The sequence below is a fragment of the Gorilla gorilla genome, chromosome 18, assembly GCF_029281585.2.
Source record: "Gorilla gorilla gorilla isolate KB3781 chromosome 18, NHGRI_mGorGor1-v2.1_pri, whole genome shotgun sequence".
In the NCBI taxonomy this organism is placed as follows: domain Eukaryota; kingdom Metazoa; phylum Chordata; class Mammalia; order Primates; family Hominidae; genus Gorilla; species Gorilla gorilla.
Genome location: NC_073242.2, coordinates 86,061,915 through 86,076,676, shown reverse-complemented (window position 1 = coordinate 86,076,676; position 14,762 = coordinate 86,061,915). Strand labels below are relative to the sequence as shown.

The following is a 14,762-nucleotide window of genomic DNA, read 5'->3' as shown; positions in this document are numbered from 1 at the left end:
AGAACTAGGATTCAAGAAATTGCACCTTAAAAACACAGACTTAGAAAGCTGCCATAGCCAGAGCTGAAATCTGGGGCTTTTTCAGTTATTTACTTGCTACTTAATAATAAAGGCCCAAACCAATAATTTTCTAAGTATTCAGAGTGGTGTGTGGCCCATGATCATGGCACATTGAGTAGCTGTGGTGGAAGCACTGAATTTCTGCCATGTCCTACCTGTCAGCCATCTTAGGCCTTAATTGCTAAGAGTCCTGCTTGCCCCAGTGGGGATGGGGTGCCAATCTGAACCCTGGTTAGCTCTGTTCAGGTGCACCTTCCTGGCACTATTTATTTTCGGCCTGTAGACCCCAGAGTTTAAGCCACGAACTGACATTTCAGGGGGTAAAATCCCCACTCCTTCAGAAACAGATGGTACCACAGCTGCCAGGGGCCTTGGGCCCCTTGTCAAATGGTGATGGCCTTGCCTCTGAAAAGCAACAGGCTTTTCCACCCAAGACTTTGGGAATTCTTAATGTTTGTTTTCCTAAACCAGCAGGACCTCATTCCCAAGCATGTGCAGAATCCAGCTGTTTGGCAGGAAGAGCACGTCCTGTGCCTGAGCTTTTACTCCTGCTGCCACCCTTCTTACCTTGAGCTGGAGAGAAGGTGAGTCATTTCATACCTCATCATTTTTCCCCCATCATTTCATACCTACTCTAGTTACAAGTCATTTCTTCCTTGAAGCAAACTATCTCTTCACAATTTGTGAATATTCATTGCCTTCTGATAGTTCTGTTCTAGGGCACACAGTTGTTTGAAACTTTTTGCTATTTAACTCCTTACAAAAGCGTTTCAGTTGGCTTTGAAAGCATAACCACACATAAGACATCTTTGTACCTACCCAGCGTCTTGCTATGAGTTGTTTAGTGAATGTTTATCTTAGGTAAACAATGTTTCCAATGAGGATTAATTTAAATGACCACAATCGTGATAGAAAAGGCTGATTTATTTTGCCAAATAGAACACCTACACATAACATTACTCACGTAAAAATATATAAAACTTTGCTTTAAAGATTAGTCCCTGGCTGGGTGCGGTGGCTCATATCTGTAATCCCAGCACTTTGGGAGGCCGAGGCGGGCAGATCACCTGAGGTCAGGGGTTTGAGACCAGCCTGGCCAACATGGTGAAACCTCGTCTCTACTAAAAATACAAAAAATTAGCCAGACATTGTGGTGGGCACCTGTAATCCCAGCTATTCGGGAGGCTGAGGCAGGAGAATCGCTTGAACTCAGGAGGTAGAGGTTGCAGTGAGCTGAGATCGCGCCACTGCACTCCAGCCTGGGCAACAGAGCGAGACTCCATCTCAAAACAAAAACAAAAACACCACCAAAAAAACAAAAAAATGATTAGTTACCACAGTAGTACTTAAAGGATTAAAATCACAAACATAAGCTCAGCTTACAAAAGCATGAAATTTGAGCTGGTGAAACTATTGCAGATTTGCCAAGGTGAAACCACTAAATTTACTAACTTTAAATTTGGGGAATTTAACTTGATGGGTTCCTATATAAGCCAGTACTGTTTAAATCAGGAAATGGGGGGAAACACAGGTATATTCTTAGTAAATTAAAACTTTCAAGCTGAGTGTGATGGCGCATGCCTGTAGTCCCAGCTGCCAGGGTGGCTGAGGCAGGAGGTGGCTTAAGCCAGGAGTCTGGGGCTGTAGCCAGCTACCAGCCCACTTGTGAGTAGCCAATGTACTCTGGCCCAAGGAACAAAGCGAGACCCCATCTCAAAAACAAAAACACCAACAAAAACTTTCATGGCCTTACCTGATCATTCTTACCGGCACAAACAGTCCTCTTTTGAAAAACAAGCATTCAGGTTAAACACCGACAACTCAGTTGTTGACTGTCTAGATACAACAAACGCAGAGTAAACTGCTAGGATGATAGGAGTCTCTGCCAGGGTCATTCATAGTAAAACTTTATTGAACAGAAAACCCAGCAAAGGTTTTCACCTCCGCAAAGTTCCCCTTAGTTTAAAGTAAAGCACTGCATTTTAAAAAGCAATTATACATAAGTCTTTCCTAGAAAAGTCCTGCTAAAACATGTCTAGCAATTTCATTGATTATATAAAGTAGTACACTTAGTGTAATTTAAACATTCCAACAGGAATCAAATCGTACCAGCAGAACCACTTCTGCATCTATGACTTCTATGTACAAACACACATGCAGACACACACATTTGGAAAAGTTCCTCAAGCATAGACATGCAACACCTAAGGCCTTCTACTTACAGTGCTTATTAAACTACATACAGTATATATTAAAGCTCTTCAGAATAAAGACATGAGAAGCCTTGGGCATTTTTTGTTCACCAATTTGTATCACGGCTTCACGTTTCTGCTTTTGCTTGCTCACAAAAGCATATCATCATCCACACTGTTTTTTAAAAACTCATCATTGCCATGTCCAGGAGAGGCAATCTAGCTGGCGTCAGGTGATCCAGTCCATTCCTGTCAAAGCCTCCAACAGCTACAGCACAAACACCATCAGTTTGCGATGGCTGGGGGGCCTTCTGGAAGAAGAGAGGCAAAGAAAGTCTTGAAGACAAGCCATGCTGTGCTCATAAATGAGGGGCTGGTCTGCTCGCCATCTAGTACATGCCTGTCTGGAGGGAGGTGGTTGGGGTCTTCAGTTTCAGGATCAGTGCCTTCCTACAGGTAATGAAACAATGAGAAAACAATTAGGGCTGTGATGAACACCAAATAATGTTAGGAAAGGGCAGGGTAAATCCCTGCCCCCTGCCCCATAGGCACAGCAGCAGGCAGCCAGGACCCCAGGGAATGATGCCCTAGGCTGGATAGGGCTGTTTCTCAGGCTTCCACAGCACAACTGTGTTGATGTTGTCATAGTTTCGACTGCTCCTGGCAGCAAATATCAAATGAAACAACTAGATCTGCAACTATTATTATTATTATTTTTGAGACAGAGTCTCACTCTGTCACCCAGGCTGGAGTGCAGTGGTGCGATCTTGGCTTACTGCAACCTCCACCTCCCAAGGTCAAGCCATCCTTCCACCTCAGCCTCCCTAGCAGCTGAGAATACAGGCACGCCCAACTAATTTTTGTATTTTTAGTAGAGACGGGGTGTCACCATGTTGGCCAGGCTGGTCTTAAACTCCTGACCTCAGGTGATCCACCTGCCTCAGCCTCCCAAAGTGCTGGGATTACAGGCGTGAGCCACCACGCCCAGGCTTCAACTATTATTAAACTAGTAGTTAACCACTTCATACCAGTTCTTATGGTATAACACACTGTTACAGACCACTGAACGCTCAAAATAGTGGGTTTAAAAAAATGTTATTTACTTAAGCCAAAATGCAAATTGCCACATGTCAAAAATATGTGATAGAATGTGATGGCACATTCGACGTTTTAAAAATAGCTGCTGCTCTAAGAAGAAATGTGAACAAATCATGAAATATTTAGCCCAATAAAATGGTAAACCGCAAGCTGGCAATCTAAAGGTTGAGGATTGGAGAGCCTGGCATATCACGTCAAGCTCGCCTGGGCTTCGTGGGAGGCTCCATACCTGTAAGTTATTGTTAGGGTCCTGATTTACAACGTCAGGAGGAGGACCATCATTTGGGAAGTTCTGAACCGGCCTCGGTCTAAATGGAAACCACCCAACGTGATGCCTTCAAAGGAAGCACATAAAAGTCCATCTTAGCTGATGTCACAGTGAGACTTACTCAAGAATCCAAGGCTCCCCACCTCTAATCACAGCGGCACCCTGATAAGCTCACTGCAAGACCCATCTACAGAGGCATTTGATCACACTGTCTCCCAGACATTCTCACCAGTCTGTTAGGTCCTTGAAGGCAGGGACTGTGTTTTATTCATCATTGCACACCCAGCCATATAAACAGCACCTGGCACATAGTATGCACTCAATAAATGCTTATTTATATGAACTAAACCTTACCCTTGAAAACCTGAACAGAGCGGGGAGAATGCATATACCTACAAAGCTATAATTATATATAACATAATGACAACCTATGTTTGGTCATTTAAATATATGATTCTAGAGACTACAGAAAATATTAACTAAACGTTTTATTTGAAGAAACCAATTGAATCCCAAGTCTTAAATATAATAAAATATTAGCAATGATTAATTGTGGATATTTGAGTGTTCATTATATTCTAATTATTCCCCTTTTTTATTTTTAAAAGCTAAAATAAAAATCCATTTTTACTATACAGGAAAATTTCTTCTTTTAGTTTCAACCACGAAGACCCATCACTCTAGGCCAGGCTTTCTCAGCTTTGGCACTAGTGACATATTGAGCCAAATATTTACTGTGGGAGTTGTCCTGTGCATTGCAGAAAATTCAGCAGCACTCTTGCTTCTACTAACTAGATGCCAGCAGGACCACTTCCCCTAGATGTGACAACCAAAAATATCTACACATTGCCAAATGTCCCCTGGGGAGAGAGGGTACAAAACCACCCCCAGTGGAGAACTGCTGCTTCGGGCCACAGCTAAAACCAAATGTCAGGTATGTGAAGGTTCCCTTGCCTTTCAGGGCCATGCTAACAGTCAGTGCCTGACTTTACCCTGGAAGGCAGCTGTGGCCTGATAAAGGCAAATGTGTTCTCATTCAAAACAAATACAGTTTTCTGTTCCATGCCTCAGTATGGCTACATAATTGTAGTTTGTGAGCCTGGAAGGTAAGGTAGCTTATCTAGAGGACAAGATAATATTCTTATATTAACACAGGATTGATATGTTCTTGGGACCATACAACCAAGCCATGAATTCCTTGTATTGAAAGTGCCAGAATACATACTATTTACTATGTATTTATTCTAAGACAGGGTCTTGCTCTGTCACCCAGGCTGGAGTGCAGTGGTGCGATCTTGGCTCACTGCAACCTCTGCCTCCCAAGTTCAAGCAATTCTCCTGCCTTAGCCACCCAAGTAAATTACAGGCCCGTGCCACCACACCCGGCTAATTTTTTGTATTTTTAGTAGAGATGGGGTTTCACCATATTGGCCAGGATGGTCTCAAACTCCTGGCCTCATGTGATCCTCCTGCCTCGGCCTCCCAAAGTGCTGGGATTACAGGTGTGAGCCACTGCGTCCAGCCACAGAATGATATACTATTTAAACACATCTCCTTCTACAGTAACTGAGACTGCTCAAAAAAGAGCAAAATCTGGCCAGGCGCAGTGGTGGCTCACGCCTGTAATACCAGCACTTTGGGAGGCCAAGGTGGGCAGATCACTTGAGGTCAGGAGTTCGAGACCACCTGGCCAACATGACCAAACCCCGTCTCTACTAGAAATATAAAAATTAGCCAGGCATGGTGGTGGGCGCCTGTAATCCCAACTACCCAGGAGGCTGAGGCAGGAGAATCGCTTGAACCCGGGAAGCGGAGATTGCAGTGACTGTGCCATTGTACTCCAGCCTGAATGACAGAGCGAGACTCCATCTCAAAAAAAACAAAAAACAAAAAGAGCAAAATCTGCTTAGTGTGAACACAGTGTAGTGAAATTTATATTAGAGAAACCATCTGCTTACAGGTACATAACAACGGTGGCCCCCATGACCATGAGGAATCTGCTCAGGGAGGAGTAGAAGTAGAGGATACTGAGAAAAACAGAAAATGTAGCTGCTGAATAGGTCCAATCCAACCAATCTCGATTTATTTCATCATCTTCTTCCACAATAGGGCCACCTTGGGCATTCATCCGCAAATTTTGATTGGCTCCAGGATTAACAACCACTTGAGGAGCAGCATTCTGATTGGCAGGCTGGTTTTCAGCTGGAAACTGGTTGTGAATAGGGGCTGGAGCAGGTGCAGAGACCACAGGTATCTCTTGTGCACTTGGTGGTGGAACAAAAGCCCCTGATGCAGCAGTGGCTGCTAAACTAAAATAAAAACGACAGAGGCAGATACTGTTGAGACCAAAGCACCGTGAAGTCTGTGGCCTATTTACACAGCAGTCTTTTACTGTTAAGAATTTCAAGTAGGTAGATATGCCTTTGATTTTTCTTCAATTTAGTGAAGAACTGCCTTACTAACTATATCTATAAATGCCTTTTCTAAGAAAAGCCACAAGGTGAATTTCACCTGGAATTAAACATCAAGCCCACTGTAAGATTATGGCACAGTAGCAAATTAAAATCCTCACAAAACTTTGAAGATAGCACAAATTGAAAAGTAACATGTTCTAAATAAAGTCACTAAACTATGTATCAGACAAAAGCACCCTTGTGTCAATACACAAATCAGGTAGCAGCTGTCATTTACACTCTACCCACAGACCAAATAGAGCAGGGCTCTGCAGACTGATGAAAATACACTCATCCCTCCATTCTGAACTTTACAGGTAACACGGATAAAATTCCCTTCAATTCCCGGGAGCCCTGGCCACACCCAGCATGGCGGGAAGGACTCACTATTGCATGTAGTACTGTCGTGCATATATCTGCTGGAACCAGGAAAGCTGAAGCCACCCATAGGGTGTGTAACCGGAGAAACCAGGACCCAGGCCTTGGAATGCCTGCTGGGCAGCTTCAGGCCTATACATAGATTTGAAAAAACACTCATTTTGAGTGGGTTGAGTACGAACAAATGAAAACTAAGTTTAAATTAAAATCAAGAATTCAAATCGAAGAGACAGAAGAATGGAATTTACGGCAGTTACATGGTAAATGACTGTATGATGCACCCATGTACCACAAGCACAGAAGGTACTAAATGACACAGCACTTCTACCACAGTCCCATCCCACAGGAAAACAACAGCCCTTGCCACCTACTTGCTGAGTGCACAGATATATAAACAACCTTTTTGGGTTAAGTAGATCCCACCTCAGTTTTGACTTGTTGAGTCTCACTGCAGGTCTCAACCCACTGTTCATCTTTTAGAGAGCAGCTCAAAAGCCACATTTCTCCCAGTCTTTCCTGAAGGAAATCTCTCCCATCCTCCCAATATCCACTTCTTCCTCCATCCTCCATCTGAATCTATAGTGAAGTGTGCATGTGGTATCACCTGTGCATGCTTACTGACCACTGGGGGTCCTGTACAGGCTGCTGGGTCCACAGCAATCTCATGAAGGAGATTTTACAAGGGGAACCCAAGTACAGCTCAGGGAAGACAGGGGCTTTGCACAAGGTCACTGAGCTAGTAAGTAGCAGGGCTGGATTTCAGAGCTGGTCTGATGTCAAATGCATGCTTCTTTTTTTTTTTTTTGAGATGGAGTCTTGCTCTGTCGCCCAGCCTGGAGTGCAATGGCGCAATCTCGGCTCACTGCAAGCTCCACCTCCCGGATTCACAACATTCTCCTGCCTCAGCCTCCCCAGTAGCTGGGACTACAGGCACCCGCCACCACACCTGGCTAATTTTTTGTACTTTTAGTACAGACGGGGTTTCACCGTGTTAGCCAGGATGGTCTCAATCTCCTGACCTCGTGATCCACCCACCTTGGCCTCCCAAAGTGCTGGGATTACAGGTGTGAGCCACCGCGCCCGGCCAAATGCACACTTCTTTAATCAGGCCACACAGCCCTCAACTTCACAGGGCAGGTGTATGTGAGTCATCTTTGGCTTTGTGCTTCTTACACAGTCAATTTCTTCAGTAGCACATCACAAAATTGAAATCATAATAGAATTGCCCAAAGATCAGAAATTGGTTATGAGGTCATTCCTGCAGGTCAACTCATATCCTTAAGCAAAGTTGTATGTACTGGCTGTTCAATGAATATTTGTTAAAAGGAAATCAAGTTTAAATATGGTGAGATTCAGAGAGTCAAATATGAGCCTCAATTCTCAAGTTAAGAATAGTTGAATCAGAATAAGGGAAGTAGTTTTAAGTTTTTCTAACCAATAATTTTCTATCCAATAATTATCCAATTTATATGCTGACAATCTTTTAACTAAATTCCATACACAGAGTATTTCTAAAATAGTATTCCAGTACAAGTAAGCTTTGGTATGATGCTGTTTTTGATCATTTAAGAAAATTACAGTGCATGGAAATAAAATGATAAAGTGCTTTTAAGATTTCTGTTAGATCTGATAATGGCATTCTAGATATACAAGATAACTAAAAGGTTTTCATAGTTATATACTGAAGAATATAGGGATGAAATAACATGATGCCTGGGAATTACTTTTAAATACTTTTTTTTAAAAAAAAAGGGAAAGGGTAATAGATGAGCTATGGTAAAACTCTGATTGTTATTTATTAGGCCTGGGTGATGGTGTGGGGATTAATTATCCAGTCCCCACTGTTGTGTATATTTGAAAGTTCCATTAAGGGGGAAAACGAAGAAAAACTCATTCCTAAAACACCTGGCTTTATAAAATATTGTGTATAAAAAGTACTAGAAAAAGGGGGACGGAGAATTGGAGAGTTACAGAATTGCAACTTGCAGTTAACAAATTTTTCCCCAAAAACAATGTATTCCAAGAGCTATAAAAATCCAAATAACAGAGCATTTAGTTCTGACTTTTGCTCTAAAGAAAAGCTTTAATAGTTATAAGAAATTGGGCAATTTTTCTAGTACCCCCAAGTCTTTGGAAGGACACTTCTTAAACAGTCTCTCCCTTGTTGTCACCCATTGTTACAATAAAGCACAAAGCCACTCAGCAAAGCAGCTGCACAATGCTTACGACAGCTGTTTTCTCCTGCAGCAGCACTAATTTCCTATCATGACGGCAACGAAGAGGTCAGCACAATGAAAGGATAAAACGCCTACATTTTCTTTTTTTTCCAATATATGCATTACCTACTTTTTAAATTTGTGTGTACTAAAAGGCTGTGTATTAAGAAAAGTTAAATATATAAGAGATCTTTAAAGTGAAGCTATTTATAAAGCAAAATTCTGTATGTTTAAAAGTTCTGATTATATACGTGTAAACATACCTTATTCTTAAACTGATGCAAACGAGGAACATTCATGTTGCATAAGCCAAGATCTTTATTTTAACACTCACCTTGAGATGTTTTCCCATCCAGGGGAAGAAAGGTTCCGAAGAACTTCCCTTTGCCTTAAACCATCACTTGAGGAATCCTCAGGATACTGTCCCCGATTAGAACCAGCAGGCTCCTCTGTGGATTCAGCCACCTAAATAAGTGTAACATGAACACAGAACAAAGGAGCTGATGCAACTGTCTGAAATCAAGCAAAAGGAATTATTTTGCTGTCAAGGGCTTACATCTCCTACCCCCCACCTCTGAACGTGACAAAATTAAATAGAAGCAACGTTATGTAAAAAATAGTCTGACATTTATTCAACACAATTTTCAATACATAGATGCTAAAATATTCATATTTTTTCCCTAGAGTACACTACACTTTCATTAAAATCTTCCAATGAAGTTGTCATTGGTGAGAAAGCTTCCTGATAATGGTGCTAAATTTACTCATTGCAGACATCTGACCAACAAGATTTATAAATACAACCCAGCCCACAACTTTCTAAAATAGTATTCCAATATAAGTAAGTCTTGGTATGATACTGTTTTTGATCATTTAAAAAAATTACAGTGCAGGGAAATGAAATGATAAAGTGCTTTTAAGATTTCTATTAGAACTGATAATGGCAAAATAGGGAATTTCCTATGCTCTGTTCAGATGTTCTAGGAAATATAATGCAAATTTAGAGTGCATCACTACATTAGAATACTAATACCATATATGTGAATAAACATTGTGAAATGAAAAATAAATGGTTTCGTGTGTCATATGTAAGTCTTTAGAGCCAGGTCTAGTGGCACATGCCTGTAGTCCCAGCTACTCAGGAGGCTGAGGTGGGAGGATCGCTTGCCCTCAGGAGTTTGAGAAAAGCCTGGGCCACACAGCGAGACCATCTTTTAAAAAAAAAATTCTTTAAAGATCACTTGATAAAGACTCTGATCTTTTCCTATCCAACTAATCACAATGAAAATTTCCAAAGGAAATATATTCACTTTTGTACTCTTTATAAAAATTAGTGGCTCCTTTGAAGAAACTTGCTATGTGCTAAATTCAATAAAAACCCAATTAGTGTTAGTTCAGTAATCTAGATACACAGTAACCATAGATCAAATCATATCCCATAAGATAGTGCAATATGTAACTCCACCTTTCTACTATAGCACTAACGGAACAATCTGCTACTATTAACCCATCACTGGTGTTGATAATACAGTTTCTAATTCCTAGGAAAGAAACAAAATATTACTTGGTAATAACACCATACAGTCTCTCAATAAAAGTTTTATCCAACTTCTTTTATTACTCCCCTGAAAGTCTGAATGATACAAATTGTTACCATCATGAAGAGGCAGACACACCTTGGCGTTGATTTCTGGCATTTTTGAAGGACTCTTCACATTGCACACCAGATGCAAAACATGCCGTTTTTCCTGCTAAAAGTAATACGAAGGTACTTAAGGACCTGAACCTAACCTGGTGAGTGCTTAAAAACATTCAGAAGTTAATGTGTAAGTGATGTACCTTTGGAAGCAAGTCCCTGAGACATTGGTGATCCAACAACAGCTTCCCAGAATAAATTAACCTCTGGTCCTCTGGACGCTGATCGTGGAAAGAAAGAGTAACACAGGTCAGCATTTCACCCCTACAAGTTCCTAAACACAGAATAAACTGGTTTATACAAGTAATTTGAATATGTGTGTTTCCCCCCAGCATCACGGGAAAACACTTTCTCAAAAGCCCCATATACAAGACTTCTATTTAGAAAGTGTCTAACTTTAACTGGTCTCTAACATGCAAATAAATACAGAATGGCAAATTATCGGCTGGGCATGGTGGCTCATGCCTGTAATCCAAGCACTGTGGGAGGCCAAGGCGGGCAGATCACCTGAGGTCAGGAGTTCGAGACCAGCCTGGCCAACATGGTGAAACCCCCATCTCTACTAAAAATGCAAAAATTAGCTGGGCGTGGTGGCTTGTGCCTGCAACCCAAACTACTCAGGAGGCTGAGGCAGGGGAATCGCTTGAACCAGGGAGGCAGAGGTTGCAGTGAGCCAAGATCATGTCACCGCACTCCAGCCTGGGCGACAGAGTGAGACCCTATCTCAAAAAAAAAAAACCAAAAAAAAAAAAATGGCAAATTATCTCCAGTCCAAACTTAACTCCCAGGTAAACTGACTCCTATTACTAAAAGCAACAAACAGCAAACAGGGAACCTACAAACCAAATTGAGTTTGGTTTCAGAGAAAACTCAGAGTACTCCCAAGGCCAGCCTTAACCAAAATCACCTAGCAGTGCCCCAAAATAATGTGAAGCTATTCTAAACTGAAGCCTTCACAGACAATTTCCTGGCATACAAATGCAGTTATAGAGGAGATGGCGTGTGGGTGACATTATACACAACCACCCTGTGAGATTTAGTATCCCTATTTTAAGGGAAGAAAGTCTGAAAAATTGACTTGTCCAAGGTCATCTGCTGCCACAGTGTCAGAATTCCAACCCCTCTTCTCCTCCATATCAGTGATTTTAACGCCATGGGGACTGCACACTCTTTTATACAAATCTCATTTTTAAAATCTATTTGAAACTCCGTCTAAATTGTACTTAAAAATAATGGCCTCAAATAATATTAACATATAATCTGTCTATTGGAGATCACTAACGTGTTCATCTACTCTTGCCAGAATAACTGATTATGCGACACCTGGAATAAAGGTGTTCCTGCCGAGTAGCTTGAGATAATTAAAGCAAGCTGTTTAAACAAACAAAACAGCAAAAAGTGCATCTACTTATCCATACACATCAGAACTTTTTGACACTGTGTAACCAAACCAAAATAAATATACTGAATGCTGTGTTCACCGTTTTTCTGACGGATGAGAACTTTAAAGGTAAATGCTAATATATACATGAATTTGGAAAACAGTACCTTTTGTATATGTAGGGTCCTGCATTTATTACAGAGTTCAACCACTAGAAAAGGCTGGAAAACCACAGCTGCCAGTGGTTTTGAATTATTTTCCCCCTTTTAAAGGCCTAACTTGATATTGAGTCTTCACAGATGGCTGATTTGAAAAATATTAAGTAAAGCAAACAACTATTACAAAGTAGGCCTTCTCATATTATGCCATTTTCTACTACAGAAAACAAATGATAAGTATGTTTCAGCCATAATAATTTTTAGACACAAATTTGTATACCTGAGAGGTATTTGTTTACAATCTTAGGTCTTCAGACTGAACAGATGGGAGCGGCATTCCTCACCAAAGGAAGACCTTAAAAATCCTCCTCCAAAATCCTGCCTTTTGCCATATGATGCAACCATAGGCTACACCTGCTTCACCAATTTGTGTACCCAGTAGTCATTCTCATGGCAACACAGCCACCCAGTTTCTTGGAAGCAGCTATGGTGAAACTGAAAAATGTGCCAGGGTGAATTCTAGAGGACATGGAATGCAAGCTTACTAAATAAATATGCAAATTTCAAAATAACAACTCAGAAGGAAAACTCACTTCTAAAACATTCTTGACCATATGAAACAAAAACAGACACAGGCGCTACCACAAGCTGGAACTCACGACTTCACTATCTTTTCCTGCCCGGATGCCCTCTCCTGTGTGATGAAGAATTATGCTTGTGGGCAGTGAAGAACACTGCTGACACTTACATAATATCAGAACAGAAAGTAAATACAGGAAGGGCCAGCTTACAGCCTCATCACGTGGTGGCCAGGGCAGGCGGTGCTAAGGGTGATGTTGACAGATGTGTCAACCAAAACAAAGCAAGGAAGTCTTGCTAATAATGGAGAGGCTGCCGTCCTAAAACCAGACTGAAGGCGACTCCTGCCTGCTTCCCTTCTCAGTCGCTCTTGGTCAGAAAGTCAGAAAGTGCACGGGGCTCCACCCCAGGACTCGGCAATGGCTGCTCGGTCCAGTGCGACAGGGAGGGGCACGGCGGAAGGTGGACAGGGAGGAGAAGAGCCACGTCCTGCTTCTGGGTGTGGGGCCTTCCGTCCACAGTGTCTGGGCGGTCCCCAGGTTTCTCAAGCCACGGCCCCGGGTGGCACCTGCCCGCTCCTCTCCCCGCAGAGAGGCTGTGTTCAGAAACCTCATTTTGCAGCACGGATGTTTTCTTACTTCTAGCCATTGTATGCAAGCCCAGTTAGGAACACCGAGTTGCCTGGCCGCTGGGGGGAAACAGGCTTGGAGGGTGAAATGACTCGCCCAAGGTCAGGCTGCTGCTTACTGACCGCTCCTGGGCAACAGAGGGGCGCCCGCGTCGGCGGGGCAGGGAAGGGGAGACCACAGCCCTGGGGAAGGTGACCGGCCGAGCGATCGCAGCCGTCAGCGGGAGGAGGCCACAGGACAGGGCAGCCGGACGTGGCATCCCCAGCAGAGGGCGGGGGGCCACAGCCTAGGGGCGGGAAGTCGGGGCCGCTCTCACCGGACGCTCGGGGTAGACGCGGCTCAGGTGGGCCTTGAGGTGGCCCACGCTCCAGCCGCGGTCGCCACTCAGCTCCAAGTCGCGGTGGCGCTGGTTGGGGCTCTTCACCAGGAGCGTGACGGGCTCGGGTTCGGTCTCGGACTCCATGGCGGCGGCGGTGTCGGGGCTCCGCTGCGCTCCCAGGTGCCAGGCAGGCGGCGTCTCAGCCGCCCGCAATCTCTGCAACGACCGTTCACGTCTCTGGGGCGCGCGCCCCCGCTTCGGGCGCCTTTTATAGGAGCCCCGCGCCTGGCTCTGCGGACAGAACGCTCTGTGGCTGCCGCCCATTGGCTGAGGCGGAGGCACTGTCCCAACGTGGCCCAATCGGCGTCCGGATCCGGGTGGCAGAGGGCGGACCAAGCACGTGGGCACGGGCTGATGCAACCCGCCGCCTCTGCGTCACCCAGAGGCGCGGCTGTGTCCCGGGAACCCGGGTTCGGTGGCCATGTTTGGGTGCGCTGCAGGCCGCGCGGGGAGCTTGGTCTGAGACCTGCGAGGCCCCCAGCTCGGGTGGCTGAGGGCGCCCGAGGCAGGGGGTGGGGAGTGGGGTATCCCAGCAGACCCCAGTTTAGCAGTCTCTGCAAATTCTTTCCTCACAAAGCCGCACCCCCACCCTTTTTCACCCCAGGTGTCAGTGCCCACTTCCCCTTTCCCTGCCTCTGTGGCCCCACGTGGAAACCTACGGGGAAGCCCGTCCTACAGGGGAAGCCTACCCACTCGAACCCTCAAAGAACGGCTGGGCGACCCCGTGTGCAAGCCCACCTAGGAGAACTCCACGTGCTCCTAAGAAGGACAACGAAGGAGCAAGGCCAGATCTTCCTTGGGCTGGGAGGATGGAGGCATCCAGGCAGCTGTTGCCAATTTCCCTGGGCCTCAGACTTGAACGTTTGGGACATCACCCTAATGATGATCGACAAGTCAGCCACAGTCCTGCTCACACTGGAGTCCCCCTCAAAACGCGTCACTTTATAAGATACTCACACATGCACCCGTTAAACTGTGGCTGAGACGAGGAGGGCGGGGTTCTCCGATTCCTGAAGTGGGACCATAAAGGCCTCTTTATTGTAGGCGTTCCCTCCTCCTCCTCTGTAGGAAAAAAAAAAAAAGCCTTGAAAAACAAAATTGACATTGCCCCGGCCCCCTCCTTGTTCCAACCCCCTTGGGACATCTGTTTTTTCAGGTGTTGTCAGGCGCTTGTCAAGGTCAGGAAGGTAATAGGAGGAGCCTGGTCTGGTTGGTGGCTATATTCATCTGCTGCAGCTGCCATAACAAAGTGCCACAAACTGGATGGCTTAAGAC

General features: G+C 44.2%; 1 protein-coding gene across 3 annotated transcripts; it reads right to left on the bottom strand.

Moving 5' to 3' along the window:
• Positions 1–1,946: 1,946 nt before the first annotated feature.
• On the bottom strand, positions 1,947–13,980 carry HERPUD1 (homocysteine inducible ER protein with ubiquitin like domain 1). 3 transcript variants are annotated; one of them, XM_019012501.4, is made up of 8 exons: positions 13,425–13,980; positions 10,505–10,582; positions 10,342–10,416; positions 9,000–9,130; positions 6,459–6,581; positions 5,577–5,927; positions 3,580–3,685; positions 1,947–2,702 (listed from the first exon to the last, which is right to left on the bottom strand). In XM_019012501.4, the coding sequence occupies exons 1-8, from the start codon at positions 13,749–13,751 to the stop codon at positions 2,538–2,540; spliced, it is 1,356 nt and encodes a 451-aa protein (XP_018868046.4). In that variant the 5' UTR covers positions 13,752–13,980; the 3' UTR covers positions 1,947–2,537. The 3 variants fall into 3 exon arrangements, with proteins under 3 accessions (XP_018868046.4, XP_018868047.3, XP_018868048.4); XM_019012502.4 differs by having other exon boundaries at positions 10,342–10,413; positions 13,425–13,715; XM_019012503.4 differs by lacking the exon at positions 1,947–2,702 and having other exon boundaries at positions 3,606–3,685; positions 5,734–5,927; positions 13,425–13,715.
• Positions 13,981–14,762: the final 782 nt, after the last annotated feature.